This window comes from Cyprinodon tularosa, unplaced genomic scaffold, assembly GCF_016077235.1.
Source record: "Cyprinodon tularosa strain WSP-4 unplaced genomic scaffold, ASM1607723v1 ctg596, whole genome shotgun sequence".
Taxonomy (NCBI): Eukaryota; Metazoa; Chordata; class Actinopteri; order Cyprinodontiformes; family Cyprinodontidae; genus Cyprinodon; species Cyprinodon tularosa.
The window spans coordinates 239311-264132 of NW_024039336.1; the positions used below are offsets into that span (position 1 = coordinate 239311).

General features: G+C 40.4%; 1 protein-coding gene across 3 annotated transcripts in view; it reads left to right on the forward strand.

Moving 5' to 3' along the window:
* The window catches only part of farp2 (FERM, RhoGEF and pleckstrin domain protein 2), a 76706-nt gene that overhangs the window by 48920 nt on the left and 2964 nt on the right, over positions 1–24822 (forward strand). The window contains exons 14-25 of one of the 3 annotated variants that reach the window (XM_038306881.1): positions 2437–2621; positions 4543–4650; positions 11194–11327; positions 11406–11487; positions 11574–11811; positions 16458–16588; positions 16674–16742; positions 16827–16916; positions 17107–17127; positions 20657–20739; positions 21122–21240; positions 21953–22095. In XM_038306881.1, coding sequence (XP_038162809.1) covers positions 2437–2621; positions 4543–4650; positions 11194–11327; positions 11406–11487; positions 11574–11811; positions 16458–16588; positions 16674–16742; positions 16827–16916; positions 17107–17127; positions 20657–20739; positions 21122–21240; positions 21953–22095 — 1403 coding nt within the window. Of the gene's footprint in view, positions 1–2436; positions 2622–4542; positions 4651–11193; positions 11328–11405; positions 11488–11573; positions 11812–16457; positions 16589–16673; positions 16743–16826; positions 16917–17106; positions 17128–20656; positions 20740–21121; positions 21241–21454; positions 21619–21952; positions 22096–24822 lie in introns of all 3 variants that reach the window. The other 2 variants (XM_038306880.1, XM_038306882.1) reach the window with 2 other exon arrangements.

Genomic DNA, 24822 nt, shown 5'->3' on the forward strand with positions numbered 1-24822 from the left:
GTTGCCAACTCCCTGGAAAAGAAACAAAAAGGGACACCTTCTGTGCGTTCCAGCTGACCTGACTGCATTAAATCAGATGCATATTTTCAGTATGCTTTATATTCATTATCGTGGACTTTTTCCACCCAGGTATTTGTTTTTTTCCATTCCTCCCTATATTTCTGCATCCTTTTTTTTTATTATTTTTTTTCTTCCGGAGGAGGAGGAGGAGCATCGCTTTGCGATGGTGCACCGCCCCTAAAACCAGCGTCGGCATTTAAATGACTCCGTTGGTCCTCCATGCTGCTCCGTTGTCTCCCGCTATCTTCTCCTTGAGTGACACTTGGCTCGACCAATGGGATGAGGGGATTCTGGATCGTAACATACACTGGAACGCTGCAAAAAATTTAAATCTCAATAAGCAATTTTTTCTTAAACAAAATGCATTTGTTCTTGAATTGAGGAGTTAAAAGAGACATTTTGCCACTGGAACAAGACAATTTACATTTAAAATAAGAGGAAACAATTGAATTGTCTTATTACAAATGCATATTATCTGATTATGTTATTTTAGTAGAAATACTCATTCCAATGGGAGATCATCTCATTTGCCTACTGAAATTAAAAGTAAATGCACTTAATTCGATTTCTAGATCGTTTTTTCCAGTGTTTATGTTGTCATCTCATTGGTCGCGGTGCAGGACCGGGCCCGGGAACAATTTTACCATAAGTTTTGTATCTAATGTGCCCTTGTTTTTCATTTTCCATTAGTTTTTTACTGACTATTTTTTTACTCTCACAATAAAACGGGACAAAGTTCGTTCCTTTTCCACTAAACACGGGACAGGTACTTCTATTTCTAAATACGAAACGATTCCGTTTTTCATGGGACGGTTGGCAACCCTGTCTAGAGCACATCTTTATCTCAGGGGTTTGATGCTTCATGGTGGAATAAACCATCAAATCCTCCGGCGTTAAATGGGATGCTGCGGTTAAGATGGCGTCTCCGATTAAAAGCGCTCATTTGTTCTCGTTGTCATTTTGTTGGCCGGCTAAAAACGAGCCGTCAGCCTCTGCAGCAAATGTGCACAGATCTGGATACTCCTTTAGCTTCTGTCATCTTTGTTGTCTGACCTTATTTTTTATTATTTGACTACCGGTATTTTTGCTAAATGCCCGGAAGACAATAACAAGCTAACTGCTTCTAGCCGCCAAGTAATCATCACCTTAATCCTGTTTGTATTTGATCCTAATCATCATCATAAATCTGTACTTATTGTTTTGTATGTTTTATTTTTTTTTTATTCTCAAGAATAAAGGATTTACTTTTGGGTACCATGAATGTCAGACTTAAACTTATTTTTGCAAATCAGACTCAGCAGGGATTTATTCTTTACGTTTGTCTTTGTTTCTAGGAAATAATTAATTGACCAGGCTTCTAGTTTGACCTCATCAGCCCTGAGCTAACGGTTTCTGAATCAGGCCGTATAATAAGGAGCAGATCATTGTTTTATGAGCCGTCGATCGTCAAACCCGGTGACTGGAAGACGGCAGGCTTTCCGATCCATCAGCAGATGAAAACAAGCTTTGGTTTCCGCTGTTTTCTTGTTGTTTCCTCTATCAGACCACATGCAGCCGGGGGCGGGGTCGCACATCAGACGGCTGATTCCAGCTGCGTGTGCGCCTCGTTTAGGCGGGCCCTGTGCCAAGTCATTCCACAGCAAACCCCCGTCCCCTCTGAGCCGCCCCTCCTCGTGTCGGCCCCCTGAGGGCCGCTCCACATCAAACATAAACAACCCATTTGCCCTGCAGAGGAGCCGCATTCCTCATGACTTTTTTCTTTTTTTTCCGCAGGAATTATTTCCGGGTCAAATAGCGAGTCCTGTGTCTTCTTGTTTTCTTTTTTTTTTTGTGCTGTTTTTTTTTTTTTTTTGTTGCTCTCCCCCCACCCCCTCCCGTTGCTTAAGAAGTGGAAGAGCAGCTGTTCTAAGAACCGATCTGTGACTCGGTTAAAGGACTGGGATGGATTTTCTCTCTGTTGTATAGAGAAGCTAACGGCTAGAACAGAAGCAGAGGAGCCGGTTCTTTAAATGGTTTCATGCAGTTAATCATTTAGCTCCTTTTTTTTTTCAGGGATTAGGAAATGATCCCTGGGATTTCCAAAGTGTGGGAACCAATACTTGGAGCTGCTCTTCCTTTATTTGCTGCCTGAGTGGTGCAGATTAGGCCTGCTGTTTGTTCTCACAACAGAAAGGGAAAAGAAACGGGTTAAGTTAGTGCTGATGTTTGGCAGCGTGCCGCTAAAATCATGGTGGTTCTAATAAGGCTGCAGGGATTAGGTCCTCTGCAGGTACAGATTAAGCCCCTCCCCCTTCTTAAAACTTTCTCAGATGAAAAATAATAATCCAACCCTCCCCATATTTGCTGGTGTTAATTTCCCCTCTCCCTCTTCCATAGATTCAGTAATGGACAATCCTCAGCTCTCGCCCCTCACCTCCAAGGGTCCCCTCTGCCTGTCGCCTTCCTTCCAGATGTCAAACCTCAGCCTGCCCAGCCAGGCCCCGTCTCCGCTGCAGAGCCCCATCCTGAGCGAGGTGGGCGGCGCTGCCAGGCTAGAGGAGGAGGAGGAGGGCAGGAGGAAGGTACACTGCTTTATCCCCCCCCCCCCTCAATAATTCATCAACATTTCAAACCTGTTCACAGACAGAGCCCTGGGAAAGTATTCAATCACCACCAGTTCTTACCCTCATTATTAACCAGAAAGCAGAAAATCTGGATTCATAGTTCTTCATTTCATCATCCCTCAATAATCTGCAGAGTTCTGATTTAAAGCAACTGCAAAACATTCAAATCATGTCTCTCTGTTAGCTGTTGAGAAACTAGTGGGGATTATATGCGATTACTATTGTTATTTAAATTATATTTATATCTTTACAAAAAAGTTGGACTCTGAGTTTGAAGACGTTTCTCTTCCATCCAGGAAGCTTTTTCCATTCAAAATGGCAGAAATAGCGTTTAGTTCCAGGTTTTATCCAGCAGCCCTTAGAAAAACCTGGAACGGTGGAGCCGTTCGTTCGTTTCAATTTGCATGTTTTCAAAACAGAAACAAGGATTTTGATGAGCTGCTGTTTAAAACCTCAAATTCAATCTATTTCTGACAGTTTGAATTGAAAAGCTTCCTGGGTGGGAAGCGAAACGTCTTCAGACTTCAAAGTCCAGTGGATTATTTTTTAACTCTTTTTGGAATGGCTCTGACCTGGATGACTGACAATCTTCACCATATAATTAAATCTGGCTCCATGTTTACGGTTGTTGTCCTGCTGGGATTTTAACGTCTGCCTCCGTCTTTTGCAAATTCTAACTGGTTTTCTTTTGCTCTGAATGTTACTGCAAAAAACAGCTAAAATAAGTAGATATTTCTTAAAATGAGAGGATTTGCTGAAAATCTGAGCAGATAAATAAGATCATTTGCAACTTTACACTGGAAAAAATCAAAATCTAAATTAGTCTTTTTTTCTTAAGTGCATTTTTTCTGGAATTGAGGAGGTAAGTGAGACACTTTGCCAATGAAACAAGACAATTTAATTTAAAATAAGAAAAAAAATCTATTCCATTATCTTATTTTAAGTGTATATTATCTAATTACCTTATTTTAAGGCAAAAAATCCTCATTCCATTTCCAAATCAACGTATTTACCTGCTCAAATTAAGGGTAAATACACTTAATTTAAGTCATTTTGATTTATTTCTAGATTATTTTTGCAGTGTTAGTTATTCGGTTCTCACACTGCAAAAACGATCTAGAAATAAGTAAAAAAAAAAATTTAAATTAAGTGTATTTACCCTTATAAATAAGATGATTTGCCAACGGAATTAGGATTTTTACTCTTAGAATAAGATAATTAGATAATATGCATATGAAGTAAGACAATGCAATTGCTTTTTTCTTATCTTTAATTTAAATTGTCTTGTTTCACTGGTAAAGTGTCTCACTTACCTCCTTAATTAAAGAACAAACTCACTGGTTTTAAGAAAAAAAAATGACTTTCCATTTTTTTCAGTGTACCAAGATAAAAAAAAATGACTACTATGTTGTAGATAATTTATCTTGTTTTAAATAAATCATTTCTAATTCTAAGTGTAGCCTTTGCTTATTTCTAGATTTAAAAACCTTAAATCAAGTAAAAGTATTTTGCTGCATAGAAAGATAATTTCCTCAGTTTGAGCAGCTTTTTATTCATGATTTTAGGCGCTCCTTAATTTATGTAGATCATCTTATTCCATTGGTAAAAGTTCCTTTTAGAAAAAGGACTTATTTGATTAAAAAAAATGGGCTTAATTCTATGAAAATGTTTGCAGTATGTTTTCCAGTGTTCATAATAAACTCCTTCAGCTCAAAAAGCAACAAGGATCCAAAAAGGCTCCATTTCAGACTCAATACTCCACCAAGGCTCTGCATCCTGACATGTTGTTAATGGAAGGCATGCTGTTGTTACTGAAATATTGTTATTCTTTCTACTTCCTTTTTTGCCATCAGTTTATCTTTTTCTTTTTACAATTAAGCCCCCTTTCTTCCCCCAGCGATACCCCACCGACAAGGCCTACTTCATCGCCAAAGAGATTCTGACCACGGAGAGGACGTACCTGAAGGACCTGGAGGTCATCACTGTGGTGAGTTACCTGAGTTTTAATTTAAATCGGCCCATTTAAAGCCGCTGTCACACCTGGACGATTTACACCAGCGGATGATCTACGGAAAAATCAGGCGAAAACGCTGGATAAGTTATGGTTACGTTTAGTATAAGGTATGAGCGCGCTGAAACACCGTGAAACGTGCTGGCACACGTAGAAATACGGTGAGTACCTGGAGGAATTTTAAGCGTGCTCAAAATTTGTTGACGTTTTCCAGCGTTTGCTCATTAATGGTCCATCAGTTCCAGGTCAGTTATCTGATGGTCGACATCCGTTCAGTGTCAGTTCCTCATCAGTCGTGGCGTCTAGCTGATCCTAAACCTCTGAGTAACTTCTGCGTAACTTATCCAGAACATCTCTCCAACATATCAGCGTATCTGCCGTGTTCCAGACGAGCGCTGAACGTGTTTCTAACTTCCAGCTACTGTATAATGGCGTATTGGCAGCGTTTTGGTATAAAGGGGGTTCACAGGAGGAAACCGTCAGTTCTCCTCCAGACTTCATCCCCATCATAGGGTGAGCCAGAAGGTGAGTGATGGATCCTCCCTGCGTTCACGCCCACCACCAACACACTTCCTAGCAGACATGACGCTCAATCTGCTGCCACCAAAAAATCTTCTTTCTTTTTATTTATTCTTTTTTTTTGGGCGAGCGGTACACAGCAGCTCAGTTACCGTATTTTCACGACTATAAGGCGCACATAAACGTGTTTTTTTCCCCTCAAAATGTGCGGTGCGCCCTTTGGTGCGGTGCGCCCTATGTGTGTTGTAACTGCGACTTTTGAGACCACCTCATTGAGGAGATGATGAAAGAGTGGCTGAATGTAAGGAGACCAGGTGTTTTTTTTTCCACTCATCACCATCGCTGTTAATATGTGACTCCATGCGTGCCCATCTCACAGCTGATGTGAAAAACATGGGGAAACAAATTAACGCTGTGCTCGCTGTTCAACCGCTCGACATCGGTGTGAACCGGACCCAGCAGGTGCAGCAGAAGCAGCGAGTTTACATGCAAAGTCAATGGTTGACGCGCGTATAGGCGCAGCAAAAGGTCCCGCAGCGCGTTTTGAGCTGCAGGCGCAGCACGTCGGGAGCGTTTAAGCATCTGACGCACCGCCAACGCGTATTGAAGTTTTACTGCTGGACCCGCCGCATCAACCAATCAGAGAAGCTGATCTGGGAGCTGACAGCGAGACAGACACAGCGCTCTGATGACATATGATATTAACGCAAATGAAAAAGGCTGGATGGATGAGGAGATGATGAAAGCGTGGCTGAGGGAGGTGTATGTGAGGAGACCAGGTGTTTTTTCCACGCATCACCATCGCAGTTAATCTGTGACTTCATGCGTGCCCGTCTCACAGCTGATGAGAAAAACATGGTGAATCAAATGGATGCTGTGCTCGCCGTTATCCCGGGGGTCTGACAAAGGAACTTCCACCGCTCGACATCGGTGTGAAGCGGCCGTTCAAAGTAAGGCTGCGAGCGGCGTGGGAGCGATGGATGACAGACGGAGACCACAGTTTCAGGATAAGTGGAAGGCAGCGCCGGGCAAGTTACGCCACCGTTAGCGGATGGATTGTAGATGCTGGGACTAACGTGTCTGCTGGCTCTGTTGTTCAAGCTTTTGCAAAAGCCGGCATCATTTCCGAGGAGACGCACGGCACGGAAAGTGACTCTGACAGCGAGAAGGGGAAATTGGCATGTCTGATTTAGCGCAGCTGTTTAATTCAGAAACAGAGGATGATGACTTTGATGGGTTTGATTAATACTTTGTAATAAATACTTGAATAAAGCACAATCATACTCAGTTTTGCCCCCGCTCTATTTTTCTACCTGAAAGCTTAATTCAACAGCAGCCTCTGGGCGGGTCTCCTCCTCTTCACCGCGGTGGCTGGCAGGTGTTTTTTCATCTAAATAATCTAAATCTTGCAGCTATATTTGCTGTGATCAGTGGGAATAAAGTAGTTTTAATATGTTTTTAAGTGAGAAAGGCCACCTGAAAACGTAATAATTTCAGTCAGTTCATCCAGATTATCTATTTCTGTCGGAGGCGCTCAGACCCCCACAAACCAGCGGTGCGCTGACAGCAGAAATCCCTTCAACAGCAGCCTGTAGGCTGGGCAGCCTCCAGGTTCACCGCGGCGGCTGGCAGGTGTTTTTCATCTAAATAATTTAAACTGCAGGCAGCAGGATACCGGTAATAAAAGCGAACATATTCCGTCGGCAGGTTTCAGGATTTTAAGTTAATTTAGGAGTGATCACAGCGCTGTGTAATCTGCGATGTGTCTGTCTCACGGCCAGCTGCCAGGTTTGATTAATACTTTGTAATAAATACATGAATAAAGCACAGTCATACTCAGTTTTGCCCCCGCTGTATTTTTAAAATACGCAGTAGAGGTATTTAAAGGTAGTAGAGGACTTGTACCTGTATATAAAAAATGCGCCCTATAGTCCGGTGCGCCTTATGTGTGTGTTAAATACAGAAATGGGACACATAACTGAGAGTGCGCCTTTTAGTACGGTGCGCCTTACGGTCGTGAAAATACGGTAATACTGCGATCAAATAATTTTTTTTCTGCAGACCGGGCGCCTTCGGTTGCATCGCTGCCCCCCTCAGGACACTGTGCATCATGTCATGGGCGTTATGCTGCTGTGCTTTATGCAGAAGTTAGGCTGTCGTTGGACAGAAGATCTGGACTCGTTATAAATACTCTATGTAAATGGCCAAAATAAAAAAAATACCTAGAAAGTTCAGCGTCTGGCAGCGTTTTAGGAGATTCTGGGTCGTCAGGCAGAGGCTGGATAAATCAGCAAGGTGCGACAGGACCATACACTGGAGAAAAAGTCATTTTTTCTTCAAATAAGTGCATTTGTTCTTCGATTGAGGATGTTGAAGAGACATTTTGCCAATGGAACAAGACAATTCACATTTAAATTAAGAAAACACATTTTCATTGTCTTATTTCAAGTGCATTTTATCTAATTATCTCAAGAGTAAAAATCCTAATTCCATTGGCAAACTTTCTCATTCACTTTCTCATTTATCTATAGTTAATTTAAGACATTTTTATGTAAATGTCTCCAGTGTGAGATCAATAAAGTTCAATTATTATTATTAGGAACAATTTTATATACAATGCATTAATTAAAATCACCCCACAACTATTTTGAACATTTTATGCTTTCAGATTTAACAGCCCAGTATTTCACAACCCTCAGTTCATTCTCCTTCTGTGCTTCTAGCTTTTTATCCCCATCTTACAATTGGTAAAATAATTTACCAATGGAATGAGTATTTTCACTCTTAAAGCTACAGTGTGTAATTTTCAGCGACATCTAACGTCCAGACTGCAGACCGCAGCAACATGAACATCTCCCCCCCACCGCTTCTCCCCCCCAACAATACGGCGAGCGTTACAAGACAAAATGTCTTCCACGACGTCCGCATCACCTACCTTCTCAAGTAATGAGGTTTGTTTAAATAGATCATTTTACAGATAGTATTTCATTAGTCTGTGTAGGGTATAGATTTGATAATAATAAATATACCCGTTATTTTTTTCTACGTCGTTGTGACGTTTTGGTGAGCTGCTTTGCATGGTGATATAAACAGACGAAGTAATTGTAGTCATTAGTTTAACAGCGAGATTGTGTTCGCTGGAAGAATATATATTCCCCGTTTACAGAGTCCAAGTCTTGTTTGTGGCACGGGGGTTACAAGGCGAGGAAGAGGGAGAGGAAGAGGGCAGAGAGGCCGGGGTGGGCGTGCAGCCAGGGCCAGGCGAGAGAGAGGTGCCAGCGGGGTGAGAGCAGAGGAGGAAAGGCTTGAAGATCTCCAAAGGAGCCAGAGAGAAGTAACCGAGGTATATATCCGTAGCTCGCTAATATGCAGCTTCATATATCTGTCTCTCTCACACTCACACACGCCACTATCAGCTGTGGTAATTTTATGAAGCTGTGGCCTTACCTGTCCAAAAGAAAACTGGCAACTTGAGCGTCACTTTGAAAACCTTTTTCCTCCATCAGTGACTTCCATCGTGTAAATGCCGTGCCAATGTTGATCCGTGTTTTTTGTCGTTTCTTGTCACGCTTGCGTTTATTCTCGTCGTGTTTCCGCTTCTTAGATGACGGGGGTTCGGTGTCCGCCGCTTTTCGATGTGATACAGAGTCGGCATGATCCTCCATTCGTCTGATGTTTGGCCAAACAGTTTGCAAAGTCACTCACGCCTGCCGCCTTGTTCACCTTTCTTGTTACTGAAGCGCAGTATACCTGCTTCTTCTTCTTCTTTGGTTTCAGGCAGACTAAATGCTTCACTGGCATAATACTGCCATCTACTGTTCAGTACCGTCTCAGTTCATCTCTCTCAACTTGCCGTAGTTACTTTCGAGCGTAATGGGCGATCTCGCAATCGCTAGTTTGTTGCTTCTGCGCTGCCGTAGCGCAAAGATGTCTGCCTCCATGGCTGCGAGACCCGCTCCTATGTAATTATAAATAACGAATTCTAAGGTAACGCAAATATTATGGTTAAAAGGCTGAGCTCATAGGTGATGATAAGTAACATAGTTATGTATAATATATTCAATTTCTGACTTTATATCCCTGTAATTATTACACACTGTAGCTTTAAAGTAAAATAATTAGATAAATTTACTTTAAATAAGACAATGCAATAGTTTTTTTCTTATTTTAAATGTGAATTGTCTTCTTACTTTGGTAAAGAGTCTCTCTTACCTCCTCATTTCATTAAAAAATGTACTTAAATTTACTTTAAAAAAAATGGCTTATTGTAATTTACATTTTTTTGCAGTGTAGTACAGTTTTCTTCTTCTTAAGAAAACATAATTGCATTGTCTTATTTCAAGTGAATTCCATCTAAATATCTTATTTTAAGATTAAACATACTCAGTCCATTTAATTAACCTGTTTAAATTAAGGGTAAATAAACTTAATTTAAGACATTTTTACTTATCTTACGTATCTAGACCGATTTTCCAGTGCAGATTTAGAAAACCTTCAATGCAGCAATTGAGTTGATTCCTTCCCGCTATCATCGCAGCCCCAGCCTCATGCAGGGGAACAGAAGACTTAGCCGGTTCAGCCAGGCCAACAATTCCCTCTAACGACCCCCCCTTTGGCTACGTTCACTCTGCAGCCTGAAGTGACCTAAATCCGATTTCTTTGCCCATATGCAACCTGGATCTAATATTTTTATGGCTGTCTGAACAACTCAGATCCGATTTTTTCCAAATCGACCCACTTGGCTCTGTGGTCTTGAATCCGATACGAATCTGATCTTTTCAAATGCAACCTGTTTCTGAGCAGCCAGGTCGCATTCATCCGACCTGGCCGCCATTAATACCCGACAAAGGTCACTATTCTGCGTCTTGCTACGCAGAAGCGGCAAGAAAAAAAACAATCTTGGCAGATGATGATGAGGAGAGCAGTATCTATGTTTAAACATCTTGAAAAAATTGTGTTTTTATGGTTGGAAAAGATCGCTAGATGTGCTCCGGCACTGCCATCCATGTTTACTTCCGTAAACACAGAGCACGCTGGCCTGTGATGTCATTGCGTCCTCTTCTGCGCATGCGGGACACTTACGTTGTATGACTGCTGTTCACACAGGAGATCACATACAAGTCGCATATATTCGGAAATTTGAACGGCAACGCAAAAAAAATCAGATTTCACGAAAAAAATCGGAATTGAGCATCAAGGCCTGCAGTGTGAACGTAGCATTAGACAGGTATGGGGCATTGCAGGCTAACGAAGAACCAAAACGACCCCCATTCCAAAGGGGGGGACCCGTTCATCAGGTTCTATTTACATGTTTTTTAAACCAAAGCTTTTTTAGTTGGTCCACTCTATAAAACCTGGAACTAAACGCTATTTCTGACATTTTGAATTAAAAAGCTTCCTGGATGGAAGAGAAACGTCTTCAAACTTGGAAACAAAGTCCAGAGGATTGATTGTTATTTTTTTTTGGTTTGACTTTGACCTGGATGACTGAGAACCTTCACATATCTTCCTTTAATAGTTATTGTATCTAAATAACTAAATGTGAATAATAAATAAAATCACCATTATTTAATCTGGAGAAAGATGAAGATTCGTTTTCAGTCCGTTTGAGGTGTTTTCTTATTTACTTGGATTCAGTTTTCTTTCTTATATTGAGGTTTTATCACTATGGAGATAATTTGGAGCCAAATCAAAGTTTTTTAGACTTTGTTGTTTTACTTTGGCAATTGAGTTGCATCCTTATCAAACTTCATTAATACACCAAAACTTTCTAAACCTTTCATCAGTAAAGCATGTAATTAAAGATCAATTTTGAAAGAGAGAGGAACCCTCTTTGACATCCAGAGTATAAAACACAGAGCAGCTCAGCAGAAGGTAAAAGGGAAGAATCTTTCAGGTATTAGTCTGGTTCTAGATATTTTCCATGAGTTTCAGCTGTGAGATGTTTTTGCTTTGAAAATGTTGCATGTCTTCATGTGTTTGTGGTTTGGCTGCTTGCAGTGGTTCCGCAGCGCTGTGATCAAAGAAAACGCCATGCCTGAGGGCCTGATGACGCTCCTCTTCTCCAACATCGACCCCATCTACGAGTTCCACCGAGGATTCCTGAAGGAGTTGGACCAGAGGCTGGCTCTCTGGTAGGTCCCAGGTTTGCTTCTGCTGTTTTATTAGCTTCAAAAAACCGATTTAACCCCCAAACGTGTCTGATTGAACAGGGAGGGGCGGTCGAACGCTCACGTCAAAGGTGACTACCAGAGGATCGGTGACGTGATGCTGAAAAACATGTCCGCTCTGAAGGTACAGATGTTTTTAGCTTTGAAGAAAAAATACCGACTGGTGTCCTTCAGGTGATCCTTTAACAATAAAGATGATTTGATCACAAGGCGTTCACCAGCTACCTGCAGAAACACGACGAGGTCCTCACAGAGCTGGAGAAAGCCTCCAAGAGGCTGAAGAAGCTGGAGACGGTGTATAAAGAGTTTGAACTGCAGAAGGTTTGCTACCTGCCCCTCAACACCTTCCTGCTCAAACCCATCCAGCGCCTCATGCACTACAAACTCATCCTGGAGAGGCTATGCAAGCATTACTCCGCTGCTCACCGCGACTACGAAGACTGCAGAGGTGAGTCGTCTAACACATGGTCACCCTCTGCTGAGGAGGAGGAGCCAGAGAGTCACTGAAAAAAAAGCAGCGTTTTAACAAATCAGGCTATTTGGAAAGCATTTTCTAACGCCACATTTTAGATTGACTACTAGGATTCAAATCCTATTTCTAAATGGAGATTTAAGAACCAAAATAGATATATGTTATAATAAATACTTTTCACACATTTAAAAAGGTTATTTTCCAACTTGCATTTTCTAATCCTATATTAAATTGCATTTTGTTTTTTCTCTCTTAATTGCTACCCTCCTGATCCCAGAGCACTGGGAAGAAGTTTAACCAATCAGGTGTAACCAGCTCCCTCATTGGTCGTTTGGTAAAAAGTCTGTCCAATCAGAGGGCTTATTGCTTCAAATAAATGAATGGATTTAACAGAACCAAATGGAAATCTGTTCATAGCTTTAAAATGATGAAAAGTATTTAGAATAAATGAAAAACAGGATTCAAAATTTTTTCTTTAGGTAAAAATGTTGATTTCTGATAAATTAAAGCAATTCCCGTTAAATTAATGCAGCCAATTATACTGTATTCATTTGTTTTTAAATATTCATTTTGTTTTGTTTCCCTAGTGGAGAAATGTAGTGTGAATTATGGTTTATGCAACTTTACTGAAAAGGAAAAACCAGCATGTCTGAGAAAGATTAACATTTTTAGTCAGGAAATAACTGAAAATGTTCCAGCTTTGATCTCAGCATCTTCTCTGAAAATGTGTCACCGCTGTTTCTGCGGCGTTGGACTCTCCATCGATGGGTTGATTGAAGCTCGCAGAGTTCAGCCTTTTCCTTGTGCAGTGAAGGGCTGTTTAGAGCCGTTATCACTCATTTCTGCTTCAGGTTAATATCAAGGCCAAGATGATTTTTCTCTGTTTTTTCTCATTCATCAGCATCATGTGACAGGATGTTTCAAATAAACTGTAGAGCTGTCGGGGGAAATGCAGCCTCAGTAGGAATAATACTGCATATACATATATATATATATATATATATATATATATATATATATATATATATATATATATATATATATATATATATATATATATATATATATATATATATATATATATATATATATATATATATATATATATATATATATATATATTAGGGCTGGTCAACGATTAAAAGTTTTAGTCGCGATTAATCTCATGATTTCCCTGATTAATTGTGATTAATCCCATTTTTAATATGCAAAAAAACAATGAATTCATAAGTAGTGTATAGCACAATTTTATTTTAAATGTTCTGCCATATTAAAGGAAGTGCCATAACATTTGTTCTGCATTTTGTTTATACAGTAGCAGTTAAATAAAAACTTCCCACAAAATCCTGAGTCACAATCATAACATTAAAACAGGCAACTTCTCAGGTAACAGCAGAAATATATATATATTTTTTTTTTTATCAGGGAGCAGCATAACCCGTCTAGTACCAAATGTCCCTGTTAGATTGAGGTGAAGCACGAAAAAAATGTTCACTGCTGGGATTTACTGTGCAGGGAAATAGTCTAAATATACTAATCGTCCTGCAGTCTGCAGCGATCCACTTCGCTATGGCATTTGTTAGCTTCTCTTTTCTTTGTTTATCTATAATTCTCCCACACGCTGCATCTAACGTAGTCTGCTGAGGCCTCGCACCACTGTCTGTTTTGTTAAATTATTTGCTGGGATCAACTGTGTGTTTTGCATTTAGGTGATATTTTAGACTCCAAGTACTCCGGTAATAAGACAATTCAACTTTGCAGTGATTACAAATAACTTTGCTTCTGTCGACTGCGCCGTCTGACAGAACTTTAAAATGAAAATAGCCGTGTAAAAGTGCCGTACCCTTCTCCATGTTTGTTGGTTTGTTTATACGACAATTTCTTTTCTTTTCCGGTTCCGGTACTTTTAGTTTTACCAAATAAAAGCCTGGGAGCGACAGACTTTTACAGTAATAAAAGAAATAATAAAAACTGCGTTAATACGAGATAAAATAATTGTCTGCGTTAATTGATTGATGAGTTAACGTGATAATAACGAGTTAACTTGCCCAGCCTTAATATATATATATATATATATATATATATATATATATATATTAGGGATGCAGGATATAATGGGCCCCCTATCGGTATCGGCCTTAAAACTGAATATCGGACATCGGCCCCCCCACCGATATTTGATCAGCTTCTGAGTTTCTAAAGTCTAAAAAAAAAAAAAAACTACTTCTTCTTCTTCCTCAAAAACTTATTTTTTACAGACTTAAAAACTTCTAAAGACGAGGGAAAAAATATTGATCCATTAAAATATCCCAATATCTTCATATGCTGATATATTGCCATTTAAAAACACCATATCAATCTCTTTTACTAACGAAATATTGCTATACAGGACTGTCTCAGAAAATTAGAATATTGTGATAAAGTTCTTTATTTTCTGTAATGCAATTAAAAATCATGAAATGTCATACATTCTGGATTCATTATAAATCAACTGAAATATTGCAAGCCTTTTATTGTTTTAATATCGCTGATTATGGCGTACAGCTGACGAAAACTAAAAAATCCTATCTCAAAATATTAGAACATTTCCTCAGACCAAGTAAAAAAAAAATTATAACAGCAAAACAAAATCGAACATTTGATAATGTCCATTAATGCACTCAGTACTTGGTTGGGAATCATTTTGCATAGATTACTGCATCAATGCGGCGTGGCATGGAGGCAATCAGCCTGTGGCATTGCTGAGGTGTTATGGATGCCCAGGATGCTTCAATAGCGGCCTTTAGCTCATTTGCATTGTTGGGTCTGGTGTCTTTCAGCTTCTTCTTCACAATACCCCACAAATTCTCTATGGGATTCAGGTCAGGGGAATTGGCAGGCCAATCAAGGAAAGTAATGCCATGGTCAGTACACCAGTTACTGGTGGTTTTGGCACTGTGGGCAGGTGCCAGATCATGCTGGAAAATGAAATCAACATCTCCATAGAGCTTTTCAGCAGATGGAAGCATGTAGTGCTCTAAAATCTCTTGGTACACAGCTGCATTTACTCTGGACTTGATGAAACACAGTGGACCAACACCAGCAGCTGACATGGCTCCCCAAACCATCGCTGACTGTGGGAACCTCACACTGGATTTCAAGCAACTTGGATTTTGCGCCTCTCAGGCTTTCTCCAGACTCTGGCGCCTTGACTACCAAATGACATACAAAACTGCAACTGTCCAGTGCTTCTTTTCCATAGCCCAAGTCAGATGCTTCTTCCATTGTCTTGAGTTCAGAAGTGGCTTGACCATGGGAATACGGCTATTGTAGCCCATTTCCCGGACACGTCTGTGAACAGTGGCTTTTGATACCTGGACTCCAGCTTCAGTCCACTGTCTTTGAAGCTCCCCCAAATTATGGAAGCGGCTCTTCTTCACAATGCTGTTAACGCTGCGGTCACCTCTCTTGGTTGTGCAGCGTTTCCTGCCACATTTCCCCCTTCCAACACACTTTTTGTGAATGTGCTTTGAAACTGCACTCTGTGAACAGCCTGCTCTTTGAGAAATTTCTTTTTGTGTCTTACCCTCCTGATGGAGGGTGTCAATGATGGTCTTCTGTACAGCAGTCAGATCAGAAGTCTTCCCCATACTTGTGATTTAGTTTACTGAACCAAGCTGAGTGTTTTTCAAGGCTCAGGAAAGCCTTGCAGGTGTTTCGAGTTAATTAGACGATTCAAGTGATTAGTTGAATAGCCTACTAGTATACTTTTTCACGATATTCTAATATTTTGAGATAGGATTTTTCAGTTTTCTTCAGCTGTACACCATAATCAGCTATATTAAAACAATAAAAGGCTTGCGATATTTCAGTTGATTTGTAATGAATCCAGAATGTATGACATTTCATTATTTTTAATTGCATTACTGAAAATAAAGATCTTTATCACAATATTCTAATTTTCTGAGACAGTCCTGTATGTCATCGTTATGCTACGAAATCCCCCGAAAATTCACCAAATGTTGCCATATTTTTATATGTTGATATATTGACGCGGTATCGATCTATTTTACTAACAAAATCTCACAAGAATTTGCAAAATATCACGAGAGTTTGTAACAGAACGATGAAATTTCACCAGATTTTGAAAGTAAAATAGATCGATACCGCGTTTTTAAAAATCTATTTGATATCAGCATATGAAAATATATTTGAGTATATTATTTTTCAAAGTGTCAGAAATGGATAACAAAACTGCTATTTTCAATGACTACTTATTTTTGTCCAGCTTTAACATCGGTATCGATATCGGTTATCGGCTACATGAGTTTTAAAATATCGGCATATCGGATATCGGCCAAAATCCCAATATTGTGCATCCCTAATGGCCGTAGTTTAGCTCCATAAACTCCTCTGCCCACATAAATTGTTCAGTTCTGCTTTTCTGATGGTGGGTTGATGGAAAACCAAAGCTTTCTTTTCCAGAATCTCTGACTAAATTAGAACTGAACTTTATTTATTGACTAGTCTAAAAAAAAAAAGCCGCTTATCAAAGTTCTTTTAACGAGCATGCTGTTCAGAGGCTCTGTGACAGTTATTTATCGTCGTTGCGACGGTCTGATAATGTCGGTCTTCCTTTGCAGAAGCCCTGAAGGAAGTGGCAGAGATAGCCAACCAGCTGCAGAGCAGTCTCATTCGACTGGAGAACTTCCAGAAGCTGACGGAGCTGCAGAGAGACCTGATTGGAATAGACAACCTGACGGCACCTGGCAGGGTGGGTGCACTGGCTCAGAGCGAAAGGTAGGGGGAGCAGAGGTACTGGGAGAAGATGATTTGATTCTGCTGCTCTCTATCTGCAGGAGTTCATCCGTGAGGGCTGTCTGTACAAGCTGACCAAGAAGGGGCTGCAGCAAAGAATGTTCTTCCTGGTTGGTTCAAAGCTTCTACCACTTCGGCTCAATAAAGAACAGCGTCCCTGATTAGATGTTGATGTTTCTGTTTTTCGTTTCCAGTTCTCAGACATGCTCCTCTACACCAGCAAAGGTGTGACAGCAACCAATCAGTTCAAAGTGCACGGCCAGCTGCCGCTTCATGGAATGATTGTGAGTCTGAAACACAATTCTGCAAACTTTTCCCTGCCTTTGCATGAACTCAGACGTGTACAGGCACCAGAGTGACTGTGCGGTCTGTCTCGGTTGGTGCTGGTGATTAAAGCAGAGCCTCAAAGTGTTGACATGGGAGCGTGTTTGGGTCTCCTAACTTTGCATGTTTTTGTTTCACTCCCGGCTGCAGCTCATAGTGCTGGATGCACCGGTAAGTGAGCCCCCCCCCCAGCAAAAATGACCAAACCAGCCCTCTTCTCCCATGCCTGTGTAGAAGAAATAAAATGCTTAAAATGCTTGAGGAACATAAAAATGTCACGTTTCTATCTTGCAGTGATCCTTCCCTTCTTATTTTTATGTATAAATGCATCAGAGAGAGAAGCTTATCTCTGACAGCAGTAGATCAGATATAGCTCTTTATGGCTACGTTCATACAGCAGCCTGAAGTGACCCGAATCCAATTATTTTTTGCCCATATGCGACCTGGATCTGATCTTTTCATGGCAGTCACAACACAGATCCGATTTTTTCCAATGCAACCCAGGTCACTTGGCTCTGTGGTCCTGAATCCGATACGAATCTGATCTTTTTAAATGCGACCTGTGTCTGAGCAGCCAGGTCGCATTAATCCGACCTGAACGCCATTAATACCCGACAAAGGTCACTATTCTGCCTCTTGCTATGAAGAAGCGGCAGGAAAAACAACAACCATGGCGGACGATGATGCGGAGAGCAGCATTTATGTTTAACCATTTTGAAAAGACTGTGTTTTTATGATTGGAAATGACAGCTAGATGCGCGCCGGTACTACCATCCATGTTTACTTTCGGAAACAAAGAGTACGTTGGCCTGTGACATCATTGCGTCCTCTACTGCGATTGCGGGCCACTTGCGTTGTATGACTGCAGTTCACACAGGAGATCACATACAAGTCGCATATATTTGGAAATATGAACGGCAATGCAAAAAAATTGAATTTCGCAAAAAAATCGGAATTGAGCGTCAAGGCCTGAAGTGTGAACGTAGCCTATGAGCTATCAGTACCAAACAAAGGACTAGCATTAAATATTCAGGCGCCTACAAATCATTTGAAAAGCATTGATACACTTCAGTGATTATATTAGCTGTTTAAAAAACTATTCACCAATTTTGTTTGTGTATTTATGTATGTATAAATGTGTGTATATATATATGTATATATATATATATATATATATATATATATATATATATATATATATATATATATATATATATATATATATATATATACATACATATGTGTGTATACAGTGTTTATTTAGTACAACAGAGTATTAGAACCATATTTAGAGATTCATAACTTTTACTAGAAAGTAATAATATTAAACAACTAAAGGAAAAGGATGTTTGACCTATGAGATAAAAGTCAATAGTAGAAGAGTGATAGTATTATGAGAATAAAGTCATAACGAGGAAAGTTTTAACAGTACAGAGATAAAATCGTAACAGTACGAGGAATGGGTTTGTGTAAAACGAGCATAAAGTCGTTAGGTGACGGGGATAAAGACAACATCATAATGTAAGGCAAAAAGTTACTGACGTTTCAATGTAATAAGGGCAAAGTCATAACAGTACGAGGATAAAGTTGTAACAATACAAGGATTAAGTCATAACAGTATGAGGATGAAATAGCACTGGGATAAGGTCGTAACGTAATGGGGATAAAGTCGTAACGTAACGGGGATAAAGTCATAATGTAACAGAGATAAAGTCGTAACAGTACGATGATGAAGTTGTAACAACACAAGGATTAATTCATGACAGTATGAGGATGAAATCGTAATAGCACTGGGATAAAGTCATAACGTAACGGGGATAAAGTCGTAATGTAACAGGGATAAAGTGATAAAGTTGTAACGTATCGGGGATAAAGTCGTAACAGTACAAGGAAAAAGTCGTAACAGTACAAGGATGAAGTCGTAACGGGGATAAAGTCGTAACGTAACAGGGATAAAGTCGTATTGTAACAGGGATAAAGTCGTAACGTAACGGGGATAAAGTCGTAACAGTATGAGGAAAAAGTCGCAACGTAATGGGGATAAAGTCGCAACGTAACTGGGATAAAGTCGCAACGTAACGGGGATAAAGTCGTAACAGTACAAGGATAAAGTCGTAACAGTACGAGGATGAAATCGTAACAGTACGAGGAATGGGTTTGTGTAAAACGAGCATAAAGTCGTTAGGTGACGGGGATAAAGACAACATCATAATGTAAGGCAAAAAGTTACTGACGTTTCAATGTAATAAGGGCAAAGTCATAACAGTACGAGGATAAAGTTGTAACAATACAAGGATTAAGTCATAACAGTATGAGGATGAAATAGCACTGGGATAAGGTCGTAACGTAATGGGGATAAAGTCGTAACGTAACGGGGATAAAGTCATAATGTAACAGAGATAAAGTCGTAACAGTACGATGATGAAGTTGTAACAATACAAGGATTAATTCATGACAGTATGAGGATGAAATCGTAATAGCACTGGGATAAAGTCATAACGTAACGGGGATAAAGTCGTAATGTAACAGGGATAAAGTGATAAAGTTGTAACGTATCGGGGATAAAGTCGTAACAGTACAAGGAAAAAGTCGTAACAGTACAAGGATGAAGTCGTAACGGGGATAAAGTCGTAACGTAACAGGGATAAAGTCGTATTGTAACAGGGATAAAGTCGTAACGTAACGGGGATAAAGTCGTAACAGTATGAGGAAAAAGTCGCAACGTAATGGGGATAAAGTCGCAACGTAACTGGGATAAAGTCGCAACGTAACGGGGATAAAGTCGTAACAGTACAAGGATAAAGTCGTAACAGTACGAGGATGAAATCGTAACAGTACGAGGATGAAATCGTAACAGTACGAGGATGAAATCGTAATAGCACTGGGATAAAGTCATAATGAGGATAACGTCATAACAATACGAGGATAAAGTGGTAACGTAACGGGGATAAAGACAACGTCTTAATGTAAGGGGAAAATAACCGTGACGTGTCGGTGTAATAAGTTGTAACATTGTGAGGATAAAGTCTTAACGTAATGAATAAAAAAGTTGTTACAAGGGAAGTGTTGTAACATAACGGGAAAATAACTAGGATGAAAAGTTGTAAAGTAACGAGGGTAAGGACTGTGTCGTAACGTAACAAGGGCAACGTCTTAAAAGTACAGAGGCAAAACTAGCATAAAGGAGTGAAAATACTCAGCTCAGGCTGAGGCTGCAGTTTGGTTCAGCTGAAATATGAATTTTTATGGCCCTAATGCTCTGTTCTAATTTAGAAACATATAAAAACAGATTTAGATAACTAATAAAATGATGTAGAAAAAAGGAACCTTACTGTAACTCTGTGTTATACTTCCACATGTTTGATTCTCTGATGTAGGATTTAATCTACGGGGTGAAAGGGACCTTTAGTTTAAAATGGCTCCATAACGTCTTTATCTGTTTGATTTTGGTTTAAAATAAACCTGGAAGTTAGAGGTCCAGTGCCCCTAGTGGCTGAAAGTTAGTGTTGCTTCAGCGACACTTGAAAGAGGTAAAAACTCCTGAAAACAAATCAGAACCACACCCTAATACCTCCAGGTGATGGATGCTGCTGTAGGGGCCCCCTCCTTACTAACACCCCCCCTTCACACTCAGTCCCCCTAAATGAGAGAAGCTGGTCGTTCTTTGATCTAACTTTTAATTGTGATTCCTCCCTGAAAGGTGGAGGAGAGTGAAAACGAGTGGTCAGTCCCGCACTGCTTCACCATCTACTCCGCTCAGAGGACCATCGTGGTGGCTGCCAGGTGAGCCAGGAAGACCCCCCCCCCATTATTCAAATCAAACGCCTTAGAAAGAGTTCCACTTCTAGATAATCACTGAAGTAAGCTTCTGTTTGTCTGAATTTGGTGAAAGATTCGTGTCAATAAAAAGATCCCCACAGCATGATGCTGCCACCACCAAGTAATCCTATTAATACAGCACTTAAATTACTGGTATAATTTTAGTACTTAAGCTTCTGGAAAGTGTTGGTGTGACTTAACAACTAGAAAGGATGAGATTGGCTGAAATCAGTAGATTCTTTAGTTTTTAGGTGTTTGGATATTGTGTGCATCAGTGCAGAAAGCTGACGGCCTGTTATTCAGCTGCTGGGCTTCTGCTCCGTGTCGTTTTTGTTTGTGGTTTCAGCTCTAAGGTGGAGATGGGGAAATGGATCGAGGATCTGAACATCGCCATCGACCTGGCTAAGAAGTCTCAGGAGAAATCCGGCATCTTCCTCGACACCGGCCTCAGCGATCACTCCAATCGTAAGGGTCTCCTGACCTCCTCCACTTCAGATCCTCAGATAATCTGGATTTTCTCTCTGGATGTGATTTTTTGTTTTTCAATCAGAGAAATTCCCAACAAAAAAAAACAGAGGAAGTAAAAACATTCAGTTAATCCCTCTCTTCCACACAACTTCCTGTTACCCTTCATCTCCCTCTCCTCCTCCTCCTCCTCCTCCTCCTCCTTTTCCCTCAGGATCATCCGATGAGGTTTCTCTGGAGCAGGAGTCAGAGGATGACATGAACCTTTCCCACACTTCCCTGGACAAGCAGACGCACCATCGTGCCAACACAACCATGCATGTGTGCTGGCACCGCAACACCAGTGTGTCTATGTCTGATCACAGCCTGGCCGTGGAGGTACCCCTCCTCTGGAACAAATAGATCCCTCAGAAACACAAAACACTTCCTGCCTTCATCTATGGAAAGAGCTGCGCCTTCCGGGTCCCTTCAATCTGACTCTTTCTCTTCATTTCATCATTTTTCCTCCTGTCTCCTTCATCCTAACCAATTCTCTCCCCTTCTTCATTCTGGATGCAGAAGACTTTTGTCTAACGTTCCCGTTTTTGCTTTACAGATGTGGATTTCCTCTAACCCCCATTCTCTCCTTCTTTTTGACCCAAGCTAACATACTAACCTTTTCTCTGCACCCTTTTCTTCTCTGTTTGTTTTTTGTTTTCTCTCACACTCTCAGTCGTCTTCGGCTCTCCGGCCGTCTCACCAGAGCTTCCTCCTCGCTATCTTCTCGGTCAGGGACAAAGACCAAACACCATCACGCATGTTTGCTGGTACAGAAACCAGAACCTCTCTCTCAATGATTACCTACGCATGAATCAGGTACAGGAGCTTTTAACGGACAGTAAATAGAGAAATCAGCTGTAAAACGTAAAGCATGACCATAGAAATATTGCAAAACATGCTAAATCTTCTGTTAGTATCCATCTATGACGGAGTATTAGGGCCTGGCAAGAGGGTTTTTTTCTTTCTTCTATTTCAAGAATAAAGTTGTAATATTACGAGAATGAAGTCATCATTCAACAACCCGTTTCAGAAATAAAGCTTGGAGCTCTGCCCAGCAGATGATGGTCGACCAGCTCCACCAATCAGCAACCAGAGTCCACTTTGACATCCTGCCCAGTTTGATGCTGCTGCTAAAAGATTTCCTGATTTGTCAAACCGATGCTAAAGTATTAACCTGACTCCGCCAGATGGACTTGCTCCGCATATCCATCTGGAAACCTTCCGTTGAAGTAATTTTGGGAAGGGGCGAAAATACTGGTTAGCTGATTGGCCTATGTTGGTGATAGACGGGCCAAATAAACCAATCAGATCAACGAAGCATATGACGTACTAACAGAGCGACGACGAAAACACAACCACAAGATCAAACTCTTGCTGAAACCAGTCGGGAGAAGAGCAAAAACATCTTTTCCTCTGAGAAAAGCCTCCAGAGCAGTGTTTTGCTCTTCTTTCAGTGAAGAAATACTCTGTAATTCCGATAAAACTAGCTGGATAGCCACGCTAACGCTAGTTTCATCGGCTGAAGCCGCCATGTTCTTTAGACTGAACTGTGGCGCTTCTCGTTGCGTCACACCTCAACCCGCCTCAAAGCCAACGCTGATTGGACGTTCGTTTGGTGAACGGCTCCAAATTTTCTTCAACGGAGAGTCTCCAGACTGATCTGCGAGTGAAACCTTGAAAGCTCGCGAGATCAGGATGGTCTCACGAGGCTACTAAAGTATAACTTCACATGATGCTCCACATTCCTCACTTTAGGGAAGAAAGAGCTTCTTGTAGGAGTCGTTATAAAATACAACTTGTTTCTCTGAATTGTAAGGCAAGGCAAATTTATTTGTATAGCACAATTCAGTACAAAGACAATGCAAAGTGCTTTACATGATTAAAATACAGGAAAATAAAACAGAGTCAAAGCAAGTAGGAAAAAATAAAAAATAAAATAAAAAATGCAGAAACAAAAAAGAAAATAAAAAAGTTGAACTAATGATGTTTTAGTTGAAATGTCTAACTAGAACAGTGGAAGGCAATCCTGAACAAATGTGTTTTTAGTCTTGATTTAAAGGAGGACATTGTTCTGGAAATAGAAGGAAAAACAATCTCTAACCTGGTCTTATACGTAATCATCAGCTCCTAAAACGGTTTAAAAAAAAAGATAAAAGATTTGCCTTAAAACAATTTTTAACATTACTTTTTATCGCAGTAACGTGACCTTAAAGATAAAAATTGTGTTTTTTTCACTACAACTATTCAATTAAGGAAAAATGTTACTTTATAAAATGTTTGTTTTAAACATTTACCATAAAAATGAGGCTTATCTAAAACAAATAGTGCCGTTAAACATGTTGAGGAAGATGCTGAGGAATTAAAAAAAGGGAAAAACCCCAAAGGTGAATAAAAATGGAAATACTGGAACTCACAGCAGTTTATGTTGGAATCAGCTGTAGGAAGAACGTTTGGAAAACCTGCAGATGGTTAAAAATCTGCTAACGTTTCCTGGAAAAAACAAAGGCAGGTGTTTACCCGTCAGTAACGCTTCTTTAAAGTTAAAACCTTTAACCAGGAATTTTAGATTTTAGGACTTGGTTCAAAAACACATCGGAGAAATGAATTGGATCCAGAAATTGTTATATAAGATTAGATTACATTAGATTAGAGCAAATAATGAAGAAATAACTCATTGTAAAGGTAGATTATCAAAGACATTGTTTGTTTTTATTTGATAGGAAGGAAAACATTTAACTGACTAACTCATTGGAGAGCGATGCTGAAGTTTCTAGATGTACAGGATGAACTTTCATTCCCTTCACATCGTTAAGCCGCTGTCACACCTTAACGATTGAGACCAGCGGATGCCTGAAGTACGAAATATCTGCCAAAAATGGCGCTGGCATACGTTGGATAAGTTCTGAGCATGAAGTGCGCTGAAACACTCTGACATACGTCGAGTCCCACCGCGTCTGCCATCAGTTCCAGGTCAGTTAACTGATCATTGACATCCGTTCAGTGTCAGTTGCTCATCAGTCGTGGCGTCTAGCTGATCCTAAACCTGAGTAACTTCTGCGTAACTTATCCAGAACTTCTCTCCAACATATCAGCGTATCTGCCGTGTTCCAGACGAGCGCTGAACGTGTTTCTAACTTCCAGCTACTGTATAATGGCGTATTGGCAGCGTTTTGGTATAAAGGGGGTTCACAGGAGGAAACCGTCAGTTCTCCTCCAGACTTCATCCCCATCATAGGGTGAGCCAGAAGGTGATGGATCCTCCCTGCGTTCACGCCCACCACCAACACACTTCCTAGCAGACATGACGCTCAATCTGCTGCCACCAGAAACATGCTTTCTTTCTTTTTCTTTCTATTTATTTATTTTTTTTGGGGGTGGTAAACGGCAGTTAGGTCAATACAGCGATCTAAGACATGTTTTTATGCAGACCAGGCGCCTCCTGGTGCATCACTGCCCTCCTCAGGACATCATGGGCATTACGCTGCTGTGCATTATGCATAAGTTAGGCTGCCGTTGGAGATTAGTTCTGGACTCGTTATGAAT